This window comes from Elephas maximus, chromosome 19, assembly GCF_024166365.1.
Source record: "Elephas maximus indicus isolate mEleMax1 chromosome 19, mEleMax1 primary haplotype, whole genome shotgun sequence".
In the NCBI taxonomy this organism is placed as follows: Eukaryota; Metazoa; Chordata; class Mammalia; order Proboscidea; family Elephantidae; genus Elephas; species Elephas maximus.
In genome coordinates this window covers 12,853,708-12,870,843 of record NC_064837.1, presented here as the reverse complement: position 1 = coordinate 12,870,843, position 17,136 = coordinate 12,853,708, and the positions used below count along the sequence as shown (strand labels likewise).

The 17,136-nt window shown below is 51.8% G+C and overlaps 3 protein-coding genes across 4 annotated transcripts; all 3 read right to left on the bottom strand.

Annotated features, from left to right (window-relative positions):
* Positions 1 to 1,705: 1,705 nt before the first annotated feature.
* On the bottom strand, positions 1,706 to 2,712 carry RNF227 (ring finger protein 227). The gene is made up of 2 exons (XM_049860684.1): positions 2,196 to 2,712; positions 1,706 to 2,094 (listed from the first exon to the last, which is right to left on the bottom strand). The coding sequence occupies exons 1-2, from the start codon at positions 2,710 to 2,712 to the stop codon at positions 2,039 to 2,041; spliced, it is 573 nt and encodes a 190-aa protein (XP_049716641.1). The 3' UTR covers positions 1,706 to 2,038.
* A 5,193-nt stretch (positions 2,713 to 7,905) lies between these two features.
* KCNAB3 (potassium voltage-gated channel subfamily A regulatory beta subunit 3) lies at positions 7,906 to 14,371 on the bottom strand. 2 transcript variants are annotated; one of them, XM_049859870.1, is made up of 14 exons: positions 14,130 to 14,371; positions 12,602 to 12,645; positions 12,474 to 12,511; positions 12,156 to 12,235; positions 10,556 to 10,600; positions 10,427 to 10,471; positions 10,212 to 10,255; positions 9,913 to 9,999; positions 9,551 to 9,636; positions 9,289 to 9,409; positions 9,109 to 9,203; positions 8,890 to 9,010; positions 8,612 to 8,700; positions 7,906 to 8,329 (listed from the first exon to the last, which is right to left on the bottom strand). In XM_049859870.1, exons 1-14 carry the CDS (start codon positions 14,369 to 14,371, stop codon positions 8,252 to 8,254), a joined length of 1,215 nt encoding a protein of 404 aa, XP_049715827.1. In that variant the 3' UTR covers positions 7,906 to 8,251. The 2 variants fall into 2 exon arrangements, with proteins under 2 accessions (XP_049715827.1, XP_049715828.1); XM_049859871.1 differs by lacking the exon at positions 9,913 to 9,999.
* A 984-nt stretch (positions 14,372 to 15,355) lies between these two features.
* Positions 15,356 to 17,071, bottom strand: TRAPPC1 (trafficking protein particle complex subunit 1). The gene is made up of 5 exons (XM_049859712.1): positions 17,019 to 17,071; positions 16,811 to 16,909; positions 16,587 to 16,657; positions 16,050 to 16,188; positions 15,356 to 15,755 (listed from the first exon to the last, which is right to left on the bottom strand). Exons 2-5 carry the CDS (start codon positions 16,907 to 16,909, stop codon positions 15,627 to 15,629), a joined length of 438 nt encoding a protein of 145 aa, XP_049715669.1. The 5' UTR covers positions 17,019 to 17,071; the 3' UTR covers positions 15,356 to 15,626.
* Between the last annotated feature and the right edge of the window lie 65 nt (positions 17,072 to 17,136).

Genomic DNA, 17,136 nt, shown 5'->3' with positions numbered 1-17,136 from the left:
TTTGGGGGGAGGAATAAGGAAAGAAAGGGTGTTGCTTTCTGCCGTTTCACATTCGTCTTTTTCTCTCTGTTTTTGTAATCTTGTGACTTTTCCCTCATTTTGATCTCTTGGATCATCAACTAAAACTGTCTCAGGTTCTTCCTTTTCCAACCCCAACTGTGTGCCACTCAGTGCAGAGATGGGGTTGAGTGGGAGGGTGGTGAGAAGCAGGGGTTACTACACAGGGTTGAGAGCGGGAGATGGCCAGGCTTACTGCACAGGACTGTAAAGGGAGGAGTGCGTGACAGGACTCAACTGCTTTGCATTTGTCCTCTGGATCACCCTGTCTACCTTCAAGTTACCTAGTTCCCCTGTGAGTCAGTAGAGGCCACTACAGCCCCACAGGTTCAGTTCCAGTATTACGCAGACAGTATTTTTTTTTTTTTTTTGAGGGCTCGGGGTTTAGACCTGCATGGCTTGCCAAAGATTTGAACTCCTAGACTCTTCCATTGACATGTACTATTCACTATGAGAGCCTCTCAGAGGCTGAAAAGAGGCCAGACACTTAGTTTGTGAGGCTGTTACATCAAAAAATAAAATGTAAACGCAGCATTTTTGAGTACATATTCTACATCAACACTGTTGTTGGCCCTGGAGATAAGACAATCACGAGTGAGATGTTGTGCTCATGGAGCTGACACTCTGGGGGGGGACACCACAAAATAATTTTCAGAAGATAAAACAAGGCATTGTGGTACAGAAGGTGGGGAAAGGGGCTACACTACATTAAATCCTAAAAGGCCCTTCAAAAGAGATGACATTTGAGATTGAATGACAGGAAAGTACCAAAATATGGTCACAAAAATAGAAGTTTATACTTAAGTTCACATTTTTTAACTCAGAAAAATGCAGTAAGTTATGTACACGAAGGACTAACTGGAGATTTCTTCAATAATAGACTCACTTTAGAACTTTGAGTAAGATACTATGTCAATCATACCAATTGTTTTAAATATATTCCATCCACAGATAATGATCTTAAGAGGGTCTAGGGCCTAGTGCAGTGCGTCTTAAATTTTTAGGTTAAATTTTTATGTGCACACAAATCACCTGGGATTCTTGTTAAAATGCAGATTCTAATTCAGTAACTCTGGAGTGGGGTCCTGAGATTCTGCGCTTCCCATAAGCTCCAGGTGGTGCTGCTGCTCCTTGACTGTGACTGTACTATCATAAACTAATCCGATATTAAGACAGAAGTCATGGTATTCAATAGGCGACATCCAGTTATGGGACACAAGTTTAAAATTGTACAACAAACTTTCAGTAATGCCAGTGTCTCTTGTAACTGTAAAGATAACAGATAAAATCAGATTAAAATTTAATGCTTTTACCAGATAGCTCTCCCCTATATCCTTGATAGGCCCTAATTAGGTGCCTCAGATAAATGCCCTTTGGACCTTCTGATACCTGCCCTAGCAGACTGAAAAGAGATTCAGAAATGAAGCAAGGCTCCAGCTAGGCAGGGAGGCATCCCAATAATTTAGGGAACACAGTGCTGGGAGTGGGGAGACAGTAGGTATACTAGTACTGGGGGGAAAAATTTTTCCCAGCTCCCTTACATGCCAGAGAAGTGAGATTAACATGACACGAAAATTAGCCTCTTCTCCCGTTTCATCCTTTTAAACATTCCATACCATTGACACAGAATTGCTATAATGGGACCTGTTGCTCCCACCCACTAGCGCTGTCCTGGCCAAAAGCCAAAGCCACAGCTAAGGAAACTGCCCACGGCAACGTAGGCTTTGTTTACATCAGCCCTGGGCCACTCCATCCTAAATAGTAAGGCTGGTACAGTCGGTAGATGGGGGCGAGTTCCTCTAGGAGCCTCCCCACCTCAGCATCGGCACTTGCCAGGGCGTTCCCTCCTGCCCCCGGCTCAAGTGCCGCATCGCGTGCCCATCCCGGTATCTGGGAGTCTTAACATGAGCCCCCTGTAAGAAAGCATGACCCCAGGCTGCAGCTCCCACCTTCCTTATGCCACAGCTCCCGGCTTCCTCGGTTACAGCCTGCAGCGCGTCATGTGGGCAATGTCCTTGATCTCTGGACAGTACAGCACTGGGGGGGGGGGAGGAGAGTTAGTGGCAGCAGACTAAGGCACCCGAACCCTGGCGTCCCTTGGGTTCTCTCCCCTACAGCCTTCGCGGGCTGCCCCTCACCGTTGCTAGGCAGCGGACGCCGCCAGCGGCGCGCGGGCGCTAGAACCTGGTCCCAGAGCCGCCGGAGTGCGCACCACCCCGCGCTCCTAGGCTCCGCCCCCTGCTCGCTCTCGTTCTCTCCGTCTGTCTCTACGTCAGCGTCGCCTCTCTCCCTAACCGGGCTCCCCGCCTCCTCTTGTTCGCACTCGGCCCGCGCTTTTTCCTCCAATCGCGACCACAAGTCCGGGTCGACAGACATCTCCGTGACCCCGCCGCGCGGGAGGGCGGAGGGGGCGCGGCAGAAGGGGCACCTAACGACCCGGCGCAGGCGCACCACGCGCGCGGCGGTCCCGGTGCCGTCGCCGCGCGCCGCCAGCTCGCGCAGGCAGGCGGTACAGAGCGTGTGGCCGCAGCGGGCGCGCGCCGTCCCGGGCAGGCGGCGAGGCGTGCGGCCCGCGAGGTTGAAGGGCCGGTAGCAGACGTTGCAGTCCAACTCGCCCCGCTCCGGAAGAGAGGGCACCCTCACCAGGAGCTGCATCGTGTCCGCCGTGGACTCGAGGGCAGCCGGCTCCGTGCACAGAACGAGCTAGCTTTGCCCTTGGCCTGGGTCGGCTACTGGGGCGGGGGCCCTGGCTTCTTGGCCCTTTTAATAGTGGGACCGCGCCCTTCCATGCGTAACGCGGTGGTGATGCCGCTCCCTGAAGCGGTACGAGTGGGGGCGGCGAAGGCGCGAGGCCCGGAATGCCAGTGATGGCGAGGCGGGGCAGGCGGCCCATGTGATGCCAGGACTGGGGTCATGGGGCACACTACCCAACCCTCCCTCCACTCCTTCCTTCATCCCCTACCACAACGCCCACGACCCTTAGTTCTACCATGTTCGTATCTCCAGATCCCTTCCTGGGCCCCAGCCCTCAGCCGCAGGTCTCTAAAGCCCTCTGGGCCTTTTCAATGAATTGCCCACATTCTTGCACAAGCCTACCCAAACGGACTTTCGAGGCCAGTGACACTGCCCATTTTGCTCCTGGACGTTTGAACAGATGCTGCCGGCCAGTAACTTCAATCTGCTCTGTCAGCTCTCATTATTGTACAGTACCTCCCTGTATTCTCCTAAGGTTGGCTTCCCAAATGCCATCCCCCCCCAATCTGCTCAATTCTCAGCTGGCATCTCAGTTTAAGGAGGACCTAGATTCCAGGACCATGGCATTAGGGATGCCAAGAATCCTTTTCTTCCAGAGTAGCTAGGCCTGGACACCCACACACCATGATGGCTCCAGCAAAGCAACCCAGCCTTAGGTGTGACTCAGGGGTCTGACTTCCCCCACAGGTAAACAGGACATGGCGCTCACAATCCACATTCCCTTATGGTGCCACACCCAGAGCCAGCTGCCTCCTCATCTTCATCTCCTGGACCTACGGTCTGGATTCTGTTGTGGAGGTTAATAGCACAGACTCTGGAGTCAGCTGGCTTGAGTTCAAATGCTAGCTCCACCACTAACCAGCTGTGAAATTTTGAACGAGTTCCTTAACTTCTCTGGACCTTGGTTTCCTTATCTATAAAATGGGGACAATAATAATATCTATAAAATGGGGACAATAATAGCGAGGATTAAATAGTGCCTGGCACACAGTAAAACACCACGTATTAGCTATTATTATCCTGTCCTCCCAACCTATGCTGTGTTCACTTTCTCAATAGAATTTCAATTTTTGTCTCTCTTGGTCAATACAAAATGGGCTCCTCTACCCCCACACCATTTACTGGCTCTACCAGGGAAAATAGAGTTTGTTTTGTTTTTTTTAAATAAATTGTTAGAACCTAGAAGGTAATCTTTTGTTAGGAGGTATACCACAGGAGAATAATCATTTTTAAGCAAACGTCTAAGAACTTCTGTGTTGTATCGCCTTTACAGTCACTTGGGGGAAGCTATCTACTTATTCCAGTGATGCTATCATAATTAAAAACTTGTTTGGAACTTCTCTTTGGAATGGTGTTCAGAAGTCTCCTTACATCTTTTAATATCTTCAGTTGGTAAATCTTTTTTCATTTAAGGTGGATTTGATTATATAGATGCTCCCAAAGTGTTGGACAACCAAGGACCCTTTAAGCTTTCAAACTTGTACATCCAGTTGCCTGCTCAGCATCCTCACTTGTTTGTCTTCCAGAAACCAAACTGATGATCTCCATGTACAACCAGCATCTCTTCTAGTGTTTCTTACCCTTTCGTTTGCCCAACTTCAGAAGCCTAGGTGTAATCCTTGACCCTGTCACCCTTGCCTTCCTTTCCCAACTCATCACCAAGCTTGGTTCATTATGCCTCTAAATATCTTTCTCATCCTCCTGCTCCTCTCTACCTCCAGCACACCACCCTAGTCCAAGCTGCCGTTATTTCTTGCTTAGGTTCCAGCAGGAGCCTCCTAAACAGTCTGTCCCCAGCCACTCTGGCTTTCTGCTTCTCGCCACACTCACAGTGATCTTTCCAAATCCCAAGCCCGACCCTGTCCTACCACACACTTCTTCCACTCTTGCTTAAAAACCATTTAATGTGGTTATAGTTTAATGAACCCAGATTCCTTTGCAATGTGACTTTGCTGCTTCTCCCATCAAGAATTGGAGTTATTGCCTGTATCTCTTGAATCTGGGCTGGCCTCGTGACTTGGTTTGACCAATAGAACGTGGCAGAAGTAGTGCTGTGTGTGAGTGCTGGTCCTTAGGAGACCTTGCAGCTTCTGCCTTTTCTCTCTTTGAACACTGCCCTGAGACCACTATGTAAGGGAATAGATTTAGACTACTGAGGATGAGGCCACATGGAGAACTGAGGAGCTCCTGCCGATAAAAAAAAAATAGCCAGCACTAACTGCCATACATGTGAGTGAGGCCATCTTGAATTGCCCAGTTCAGCCCACCTTCCACCTGAATGTAGCCACATGAGTGAGGCCAGGTGACAAGGGCAGAAGAACCTCCCAGTCAGCCCTCAGAAGCATGAAAAAATAATAGTTACTTTAAGCTACAAAGTTTCGGGGTAATTTGTCGTATAACAGTAGATAACTGATATAATGGACTTCTTTCTGTCCTTAGGATGATAGTATTCTCTAGTGTTCTTTAAAGCCCTGTATGTTTTGAACCCACCCATGTCTCACATTCTATTTCCATTCCTTCTCTAGTCATTCTTACTTCAGAGACCTTTGGCTTGCATGGTCCTTTCTGCCATAAAAGATCTGAACATCGTTTCCATAACTGTCTTGCTTTCAGCTTATTAACACTCACTTCATCCTTCAGCTGTCAGTCAAATACCCATATAGACTCTGGAAGCACCATGTGCTTGCCTCTGGACTTTGGAAAACTGAAGTTTGTGTTTGTTTGGGTGGTTATTGATTGTCTTTTCCACCAGTAAGCTCCATAAAGGTAGCTCTGGGTCTGGTTTTGTTCACCACTCTGTGTCCTGTTGACGTCGAGTTGATTCTAACTCATAGCAACCCTATAGTACAGAGTAGAACTGCCCCATAGGGTTTCCAAGGAGCGGCTGGTGGATTCAAACTGCCGACCTTTTGGTTAGCAGCCATAGCTCTTAACCACAATAAATATGTATTAAATGAATGAATAAGGTTAGAGATAAATATGGCAAATGTTTTTATACAAATAGTAGGGTGATAGTAAAGGAAGGTTTTTAACAAGGTTTTTTTTAAAACTACCTCTGCAGGTAATTCTAAGAGGAGTTTTTAAAATGTTTTGAGCAATAAGGGAGGTAATTATTAAAGCATGTAACCAACCCTTCAGGGTGACTACTTAAGGGCAACACTATTTTCAGTTGATAAATTCTCATATGTTTGTTACTGAATAACTAATCATAGTTTAGTCATACATCGTACTTCTTCGTTTCCTCCAGTTTTCTAAATATGTGGGAGATGATAATGGTGGATGCAAGTTCTCATTGGTTGGTCCTGTTGGTTGCTAATCTAGTAAATGGCATGCTGCTGACTTTTCTCTTTTTGAAATGGTTTTACTCTGCCCTTCCAGCTTGGGGATCAAGGAAGCGTGAGGATGGGTAGAAGGGAGATGGTGAGGGTGTAATTAAGGAAGGCAGAGAAGCTTATCCTCTGCTGTGTCGAGATCTTTAAAGATTGTAACTTACTTGACCCAGGGAAATTCAAGTTCTTTGAGGAAGAACAAGGGCGATGTCTGAAAAAGCCCCTTGTGATTCTGCCTCTCTGCCACCCTACACCTGAGCTTTTACTTGCTTTCTGTTTTTCCTTTAAAATTGTAATTCCTTTCCCTCTCTCCGTATCACTTCAACCATAGACCTCTTCATCAAATTCCAAAGCCTCAACCTCAGAGCAGCTCCTCCCACCCAGTCACCAGAAAAACCACCCAGGTAGTTCCGTGGCATAACCGTGGGTCTCAGTTGAGATAAAAGTGAGAAGTACAAGGTAAGGAAGAAGGGTAACGTTGTTGTTGACAATGGCCATGGAGTTGATGCAGACTCCTGGCGACCCTATGTGTGTCAGAGTGGAACTGTGCTCCACAGCATTTTCGACGGCTGATTTTTCAGTAGATCACCAGGCCTTTCTTTTGAGGCACCTCTGGGTAGACTGGAACTGCCAACCTTTTGGTTAGCAGCCAAGTGCGTTAACTGTTGAACCACTCAGAGGCCCCATAGGTTTTTTTTTTTTTTTTCTTACACATAGAGGAGCAGTAAAACTAGTAAACCACGTTTCTGGGTTCTGAAGAATGTAGGAACCGAGGGAAGGGAGGAAACTGGGGCCTGGACTGCCTGGTATCTGGGTCCTTGGTGGGAGTAATGACTAGGAGCACAATGCCTGGGTCACTGAGGTAACTGAACAATGGAGAGAAAGCTGGTATTAAGAATTTATTAATCCCAGGAGGGTAGTTATTGTTGTTAGGCGCTGTGCTGTTGAGTCGATTCCAACTCATTGTGATCCCATGTGACAGAGCAGGGCTGCCCCATAGGGTTTTCTAGGCTGTAATCTTTATGGGAGCAGATTGCCAAGTCTTTCTCCCACTGAGCCACTGGGTGGGTTTGAACTGCTAACCTTACAGTCAGCAGCTAAGCTCTCAACTGTTGCACCAGCTGGGTAGAGGGCCAGGTATCTGAGTCTGAGACTCTGTCCCCCACGCCCCTGCAACTTCAGACACTGTGAGGATCAAGCTGAGATTTTATTTACAGTTCCCTGGGAAGTCTTACAGAAAAGGGGCCATCATTATTGCTTTAGGATTATTGCCAGGAGGAAGACTGCAATTCTCCACTACCACGCAGGAAGTCTTGCTGAGGGCATAAGTCTATCCCCAGACCTTTTCGTGTCAGCCCCACATCTCTGCCTGTGACCCAAAGGCTGTAGCTATTTACTGTGAAGCACAGCCCAACTTAGTTTTCCAAGCCCCATCCTGCCCACTTTTGCCAGGCCACGCTACACTTCTACCATCAAATTTCCCTCTACCTTGTCAGTGCTGTGTCACTGTATTCTCCATACTTACCCCCTCCCCACAAGAACAATGTATTAGTATTTAGTTCCAGTTTTATGCCCCCTTCTCCACCTCCTGGCTGGGAAGCAGGGTCCTGGATTCCCAAAGATCATCATTTACTTCCTGCCAGGACCAGCCTGGCTATCTTTGTTCCGAAAAACGCAAGAACCCCATTTCCTATGTCCCAGGTGACGTCACAACTCATTTCTTATTAGGTTATTACCCTCTTGATGACATCTCGAGGGTCACTTTTGAGGTTTTTTTCTGGGCCTTGGCGATAGGTGGAAGAGAGAAGGGAGCAAGACCAAGTGGCAGAGAAGGAAAGGCCCAGTAGCTCATGCCCGGGTTTAGCAAGTGGGCCTAAGAAGACCGCCAGCAGAGGGCAGGTGGACTACTTTCTTGCTCAAGCGCCACTGCGGAAGGATATGGCTTTGTTAATGCGTCTCGCTACTCGAAGCCGGGACTCTTTGGCGGGCGGGGCTTCCCTGGCCTTGGCCGCTGCTTGGAGGGATCCCGAGCTGGAGAGAGGCGGCAGCGAGGAAGCGGTTCCTGGGAGGGCTCAGCGGCTTAGGGTTTGGGTCCCCGCGCTCCCGACGGACTATTTCGTAGAAAGTGGTTTGTTCCCCAAGAGCCCGTCTATCTCCATCACCGTTTGCGGGGTCAGTTGGCTCAGCACCTGGAGAAGAATGGGGTGGTAGAGAGAGCAGTACATGCTGGGTCGCTCCCTGAAGAAGGGCATGGGGTTCGAGGACCAGGGGTAGAAGCACAGCTGTGCCAACGGCCGAAGAAAGAATCGCAGCAGTGCCCCTGCCTCGCCTTGTCGCCCTGAGACCTCGCCTGCACTGTGAGGACCTGTAGTGAGTGGGTGACCTTAAAGGGCCATTCTGGCTTGGGCAGCGAGGCACTGACTCCTTGGGAGGGCGCAGAGAGGGACTCTGCCCCCGAGTCCCCAGCTTACCTGTAGGGCACCCAAGTGTTCTATCAGCTGCTCTGCACTGGACACCCCCAGTAAGACCGAGCTGACACCCTCACCGCGGAGACACCACGCTGGGGCCAGAGAAGGAAAAAGAGACAACCAATGGGGAAGAGCGACCACCAAGCCCTCAGAGGCATCTCTGAGGAAGAGGATCCTGCCTAGGGGCAAACCACTCTTAGGGTAGATTTGGGAACATCTCAGGAGAAGACAGGGCCCTTGTGGGGGGTGGGAGGGGGGAGGCAGGGCTGGTGGCATCTCACCAATAACAAGCTGGGCCACAGTGCAGCCCAGCTGGTGAGCAATGGGGAGAAGATCCATGACTTTGCCTTGTTGCTTCTCACCATCCTCACTCTGCACTTTGTCCTTGAGCCACTGGTACCCCTGGAGGCCAAGGAGAGTCAGCAAAAGACCCATTTCCCCAGAAAACATAGAGCAGCCCAGACAGCCCAGTCCTGCCTTCCTAAGCCCCCAGATCTCACCTTGATGGTAGCCCTACATTTATCTGGGACTCGTCCATCACACTTGCTAGTAATGAGGCCACAGGCCAGAGGGGACCAGGTGACAGAGCCAACACCTAAGAGGAAGAGGGTTGGATGTGGGGGAAGGAATCTAGGCCAAGAATGAGGCTGAGGGGAAGGTAGGGCTAAGGAGTTGCGAACCAATCTTGTGGTAGAGCTCTGGCAGCTGCATCTCCACCTTCTCCCTCTGAAACAGGTGGTGCTCAGCTTGTTCACACACCGGAGGAATCAGATTGAACTGTCTGGCCATGGAGTAGGCTTCCTGGGTTGGGGTGAGGAAGAGATAGGGGTCAGAGCATTCCCTCTATTTCTTTCCACCCCCTCCCCCAGTACAGTGGGGATTGGAGTGGTTGTGTGAAAAGTGGGGACTGGTTGTGGGGGAGGGGGGTGATGGCACACTCACCATGATTTCTGCAGCCCCCCATCGGGATGTCCCCCAGTATAGGGCCAGGCCTTGGTTAATGACGTATGTCATGGCTCGCACAATCTCTAGGCACATGGGAGAGGAAAAGCCTCACTGTCAGACCCGTGGAATCCAGAGCTCCAGTTCTGCAGGCTCTGCCTGCCTTGCCAAGACCCCAGACATCTCTGTGGAGTCAGAGAGGTTGGTATCTGTTCTTCACCTCCCTCCCTGTCCGAGCCCTGAGATCTCAGCCTCCACTGTGGAGCTTGGCAGGCTTCCTTAGTAGGGCTTGGCTTCCTGCTGAGCATTTGGAGGAAGCGATCAGTTTGGAGGACTGTCAGGGTTGGGGGTATTGCTTTTACCCTCCATGGGACTGTTGGGGTCTGAGCAATTGGCGAAGACGATGTCCACATATCCCAGCTGGAGCCGTTCCAGAGATCCTCGCAAACCTGGGGTTGGGAGTGGGTAGAGGTAGGTAAGCACCTCAGCCCTAGTTTTCTGAGAATTCAGACCTTACCCCTTGCCATGGCTGCCTAAGCCCCAGCTCCTGTATTCAGGGTTTCCAATCCAGAGCCTCAGAGAATGTTCCCAACTCTTCTGGGTTTCACTCCCAGACTTTTCATTACCAAGCCACTTCAGATTCCAAGCCCCTAACTCTCACCCTCAATGATGTGTTTGCGGCTCAAGCCTTTCTCCGTTTCTGCCCTGCAGGAAGAGGTTAAGACAAAGATGAGGTGTGACAAAGATTGGGGACATGAGGAACTGGGACCGTATGGGCCCTCACTGGCAGGAGGGAACAGCTGGCCCCAGCCCCATCCCATACACCTTCACATATTCTTTGTAGGTCTTCTCAGCTGTAGTGGGGCAGTCACTTACTGTCCTCCCCAAAAAATCTTGGTGGCGATGACATAGCTTGATCTCCTGAAAAAAAGGAAATGGGAGAACCAGCAAGAAAAGGATTTTTGAAAGATCATGTATCAGTATCCCTCCCAAACACAATCTCACCTCCAACCTTTGCTCTTGAGGATGTTGCCTAGGGTTCTTTCAGCCCTGGAAGAAAGACAATGCAGAGGCACTAACCCCTCCAGGGTGAATCAGTTCCCTCCCTTTCTTCTCACCCTTCCTTTCAAATAATTTCTTCTCTTGTAAAGTAAACGTAAACCAGGAATCCATTGAGCACTCAGCCCATCTTGGACTAAATAAGAGGAGTTCCCAGAACTAGGGGTGTAGGGGTATAGTTTTCATTCATTCAACAAATATAACGCATCTACAACAATTGTGAGGATGGCATAGGACTGGCAGTGTTTTGTCCTGTTGTACATAGAGTCACTATGGGTCAGAATCGACTCAAGGACACCTAACAACAACAACTATGTACCAAGCCCTGTTCTGGTGCTGAAAAGATATAATTGGATGAGGGGAGAGAGACAAACTGTGGTGGAGCCAGGGAGGACACTGCCTTGCCTGGTTCCAACCATCTAGGTTGCTTTCCCCCTTCTTCGAGCCTCTGAGAAGTTCACCCATCCTCCAGTTTAGCTTGGATTCTGCCTCATCCATGATATAGCCTCGGGTTGTCAAAGTCTATGGTCAGTCCTTCTTGGCAGCTTCCATAGCTGATTGGCTACACAATTCTTTGGCACTTAATTTGAGCTACCTTGTGACTCGTAGGGTCACTATGAGTCGGAGTTGACGGCAGTGGGTTTTTTTGGTGTGACAAGTCTTGGAGCCCTGGTGGCACAGTGGTTAAGAGCTCAGCTGCTAACCAAAAGGTTAGCAGTTCAAATCCACCAGCTGCTCCTTGGAAACCCTATGGGGTAGTTCTACTCTGTCCTGTAGGATCGCTATGAGTCGGAATTGACTTGATGGCAATGGGTTTTGTGTGATAAGTCTTAACTTGTTATTGTGAACTGTTTCTGAAATGTTTTACTGTGGCTTAATCTTTCATATCTCCCTATCTTGCTTGTTTAGCCACTTAGACTGTGCACTTTTTGAGAGCATGTTGATTCGTCCCACAAGCAGTACCTGCTCTGTGCTAGGCTCTTTGTAAGCATTTAGGGTGACATGGGGAAGAGCATGACATGTTCCATGGAGGGAGGAGCCTCAGAGTTGAGCAGCAAATAGAGGGCAGTATGATGTGCTTTGGGAGCTCATGGGAGGGGACAGTGACCAACTTTGGGGAGTTGGGTGAAGGCTTCTTGGAGGAACTCACATTTGAGCTAGGTTTTGAAGATGTGCAGAGGTGTTTGCCAGATGAAGAGGCAGGGCTAGGTCATCCTAGATTTTAGCTACTCCCTGTGTGAAGCCACGGTGGGTGATGTGGTGTGGTATGTTTGGAAATTCAGCTTTGTAATTCTCACATAAGTGCACATAACTGACGCCCAGGATATATGTGTTGGTTTTATTTTATTTTGACTGCACAGTATGTGCATTGCCTCTAAACTGGCATTGGGACTACAATTCCCATAATGCTTTGGGGGGCCCATCTGCTGGAAGGATGGAATTCAGTGTTCTCAGAATTCCCAGGGTTCCTTGGAGGGAAAACAAAAAAACCCTGATGTCCTCTCAACCTCCCTAGTGTAAGTTAGCTCTTTCACTCCGTCCTTACTTTCCTGCTGCGTACACTTCAGCGGTGTCAAACAGGTTTATGCCATGCTCATAGGCTACTGTCAGGACATCCTCTGCTGTCTGAGGAGAAGAGAAAGAGTTAAAGTTCAGCCACTGGCCCCTCAATCACATCCCTCACTGCACTCTACCCCACTGAACCCCAGCCCTGGTCTCCACATTGTCTCCCCTTTCCCATCCTCCAGGCTGAGGTTCACCATTCCCCATGCTTATTGTCCAACCCCCTATCCAAGTGTACTTCCCCTTTTTTTCTGGTTCCCTCACACCCTCTCACCCTGATCCTAGGTCCCATCACTTATACCTCATCAGAGATCTGAGAACCAAATGTGACCCAGGTACCTGCAGGAGAGAAGCGAGGCATGTGAGAACTGCGGGAGGCAGCTGTGAAAGAATACCCTCTCCCCTTAATGTCTTTTCTCTCTAACTCACCCAGGCCAAGACAGGATACTCGGAGACCAGACTTTCCCAGGTTCCTATAGGACACAGAAGAAGCAGGAAGGGGTGGAGCCCCCGCTAGGGCCCCATTGCCATGGAGTCGATTCTGACTCATGGAGACCCTAAAGGACAGAGTAGAACTCTCCCATAGGGTTTCCAAGGAGCACCTGGTGGATCTGAACTGCCAACGTTTTGGTTAGTAGATGTAGCGCTTAACCACTGTGCCACCAGGGACCCATATTATCAGTTCCCAGCTCCTTTCCTCCCACACCGAGAAGCCCTCAGAGCGTCTCAATCCAAAGAAAGCAGACCCAGTGGGCCTACAGGATTGGGCAGTGCTATGGCCACAGCAGAGTTCCCAGGAATATTGTTGAAGGAACAAGTGAACAGAGAAATGAACACCCCCCTGGAGCTCTGTCCAATGCCTCTGTTCCCTCCTAGCACATTTAAGATAGACTGCCTGGTTTGTTTGCCCCTTGTGTCTCTTCTGGGTGGGGTCTTGTCTATGTTTGAGTCATGGCTGGGATGTGTGTAGTGGGGGGCTGGTAGGGATGTGACTGGCAAGTTAGAGTGTGTTTGTAAGAACAGACACTCAGATGGAGAGTGCTCTGCTAAAGAGTGGACACCAGGTGGAAGGGGTAAACCAAGTCAAGTTCAGGCACTCAGGGAGGCAAGGGTCCCTGGGTAAGCTAGGTAAACAGGAGGATGGGCTCCTAGAAAAGGCAGGAGACCCTAGCAAAGTAGGAGACCCAGGTGGGGAGTGTGGCAGGAAAGGCCAGTTACCCCTGCCCTTTCAGCTCCCTCCTCTACCTTGTGAAGTGTCACTCCAACCCAGTAAACCCCCTCCTCCTCCCAGGCCCCCAACCCTCCTAGTCATCTTCCCAATCAGGGCTGCCCCATGGAAGGGATTGGATTCCTCAGGTGACAAAGCCAGGTCGGACCAGGGACCTCCATGGCTCACTCCCTAGCGGCCCCCCCCCGCCCCCGCTGCGAGTTCTGAGAGCAGTTCACTGAGATAAAGTCGGCTGCATTTCAGTCCACCTTCCCTACTCGGACCCTCAGCGTGATGTTGAGAGATGTGGTCTATCCTTCCCCAGGCCCCAAGTACCACTCCCATCTCACCCAAGAAAGGTCGTAGGAGACGGATCCCTTGGGGCAGGTGGGGGCAGTATCTGGGTCAGGTGCCGGAACAGGCCAGAGCGAGAAGCCATTTCCCTCCCTCTCCCTCCTCTCTCCAGGACGTCAACCCAAGGACACTCGACCCGAGCGGGATGCAGCCTGGGGATGCATGCATCCTCTGCCCTCCTCGGGGTAACAACCTTGGTGAACTGGCTTGTCTTGTACTCAAGGGTATCGACGGAGATCAAGAGAGGGACCAAGTAAGACAGTGCCGCTGATGGGCGGAAGAGTGGGAATGAACCGAGATCTTCTTAGCGAAGTTTGAGGGGGCCCTGGCGACCATTCCAGGAAACCTCAGGGGTCTGGGAAGAGGATGGGGCGGACTGCCCAGCCACCCCCGTACCTGTATTTCATGCCAGTGTTCCGGCCGGTGCTCTCTCGGAGGGCCTCAGACTGCGCTGGGGGTCGGGGGACCGGCGTGGCTCGGGCCTTGGGGCGGGACCCTTCTCCCCCCGGAGGATTCAAATGCCCCCCACCGACTGGCCCGCCATTACCGCCCCCAGGGCCTGGCCGGGGCCCGCACAGACGGTCCTCGCTGCTCCGGCTGCGAAGGTTCTGCTCGGTACACGCGATCGACACCTGCATGCCGGCTGGCCAGGGCGGGGAGGGGGCTGGGAGGGGCGGGGGGCTGGGGGCGGGGAAGCCCGAGGGCGGACGCCCGGGGGCTCAGTGGGGCGAACCCCTGCAGAGCTAGAAGGCTGAGGGGGCTGCGGCGGGAGCAGTGGGACAGGAGCGGGCCCGCGGGGGCGGGCTGCTGGAGGTCGCGGGGTTTGCGGCGGGAGGGGGTAAACGCAGGGGGCGCCAGGATATTGGGGTGCAGGGACACTGGGACAGGAAGCACGGGGTGAAATGGGTGGAGGTGAAGGTCGAGAGCGGTCCTCGGAGAGTAGGAACCCGCAGACGAGGGGGACCTGAGAGGGGAGCCACCTCTGCCCTACCGCAGCGGGACCTGCTAGGCTCCCAGCCGAGTCGGCAGCGGGCCCAGCTCATCAACATGCAGGCACCGCCCTCTTATCTGCATAGGGCCGCCCGCCTCCCGGCCAAGCCTGCCGCTCATCAGCATAAGCCCCGCCTGCTGAAGGCGCTGGCCGCTACTCCCGTTGGCTCAGAGCAGGCAAGCCATGGACCCCGGAGAGTGGTTCCCACATCTCCGCCGCCCGAGGCAGCTCCGTGTTCCTCCAGCCCAGTGGTTCTCAACTGAGAGCGATTTTGCTCCCCAGGGGACTTTTGGCAGGGTCTGCTGACGTTGTAGGGCGGCTATGAGTCGGAATGGACTCGACGGCAATGGTTTGGTTTGCTCAACTTTTTGATCGTCTTGACTGGAAGGATGTTACTGGTATATAGTGAGTGAAGGCTAGGGATGCTGCTAAAATCCTACAATGTACAGAATAGCACCCACCACCCACCCCGCCCCAACAGAGAATTACCCAGCCTAAAAAGTCTTTAGTGCCGCTGTTGAGAAACCCGTGGCAAAGCCTCTTTGCAGGCCTCACTGGGTGTGGCCACCCTCGTTCCCGCCTTCCTGGGTGGAATGGACCGGGACCGCCCGCTCAAATGACAAACTCAGGCTAGAGAGGGTAACAAAAATTTATTCTGTGCCTCTTGCAGGGTCAGGAAGGGAGGGGATAAAAACTCTCCAGGAGAAAGGGCCTGGTTTGCAGGTGCAGGGGCTCCTATGGGCGTCCTTCCGGTATCGGGGAGGGCACCAGAGAGAGGCTTAGGCTGTTGCCCTTGGAGGGTTCTGAGGTGGGGGCGGCTTTCAGTGGGGCCCTTAGGTGGCACAGTTTAGAAAGGTGCCCAGGCAGTCATGGATTCTTCTCAGGGTGAGCCGGTGCTTCCATCAGCCAGCCCGGGCGGAAAAGAAGGGCAGAGAACGTACGTAGGAGTCCAGTCGGGAGCGGAAGAGCTCACTTTGCACAGTTTGGCCCAAAGGGCATAGGGGATTCTTTACCACCAGTTCCACGTACAGCTATGGAGAGGGAGGGTGTTAGAGCCAGCCTTTGAACACTGGTTTCCAACCCCAAACCTAGCATAACCTGTGGGCATGTAAATGCACAAGGTTCAAGGTTTGGGAGGTAAGCCCTCAATGGGGAGAAACTGATGGTGGGAGTGTTTAAGGACTTAAAAGTCCCCTAGAAAATTCTGACTTCAATAGAGATATAATACAATAGGGTTAGAGGGAACGCTGAGAGAGTCTTGGGGGCTCTAAGTGGCCATAGCTGTTGAGGAGCTTTGGGGAGGGTCCCCGGGGGCTAGCACTGACCGCACTGTAGATGTGGTGCAGGACATCCCGGATGGGTCCCACGCCCAAGTCAGTATTCATGACAACCTTGATCCCAGTGGGCGTCTCGTAGTAATGCAGTTTGTAGCGGCTAGTTTGGAAGGCCAGGAAGCCGTCCTTCCTGTAGAGATGAGGAGAATTTTAAGGAATGGGAGTAAATCTCTCCCAAAGAGATACTTCTGATCCCCTCAAGGTCATCTATACGCATCTATCTATATTTGTAGGAGATTAGTTTAGTAAAGATACCTCTGTTTGTAGATTGGTTTAGTAAAGACACTTCCCGTCCTCGCCTCTCAATTGAGCCCCCTCCCCCACCTCTCTTCCTTTTAAGTCCCAGTTCCTTCAGACCTTCCCCACCGCCACTCCTGCCAGCTCCCGCACTCCCTTCCCTAACTCAGCCTCTAAGTCCCCTTCCCCTTTCTGGAGAACAATGCCCCTTTCCCTCCAGAAAGTTTCCCCCACTCCAAAATGCCCAAGGCTAGCCCTCCTTCTCTCGACATCCCCTCCGGCTGTGCGTACATGTCCAGCGGGGACATCTTGCTGACAAACGATCGGATAGAGAAGAGCATTCCGTACATCAGCTTGTACTCCTGTAGGGAGAGGGGCAGGGTTAGCTCTCGGTTGTTGAGGGAGACGAGGCGGGGATGGGGATGGGCCGGGGTCTGGAGAGGAGGGCCTGGGCTGGGACTGTATGAGTTCGGAGATGCGAAGACATTCGGTTTGAGCCGGGACCCCTGCGTCACCTCCTCCTTGGGGATCCCCGCTTGCTTCTTGCGGTGCCACTCGCTGTAGTGCAGACACACTCCATTCCGGTCAAACAAGTACAGGTTGTGGACCGTCATCTGCAGGGCAGGGAGTATGAGCCTCGCTCCGGGACCGTCCCCACTCTATCGTCCCAGAACTCTCAGCTCGGGATCCCTCCACCCAGGGAAGACCAGTCCCCGGACTCACCGGAATTGCTCCTAGATCATGTCACTAGCCACTTCCGGTTTTGGCAGAGCCCCGCCCCGCCGGGTCCTCCAGAGGCCTTTTCAGGGCAATAACTCCGCCCCAATTCCCCATGTAGCCA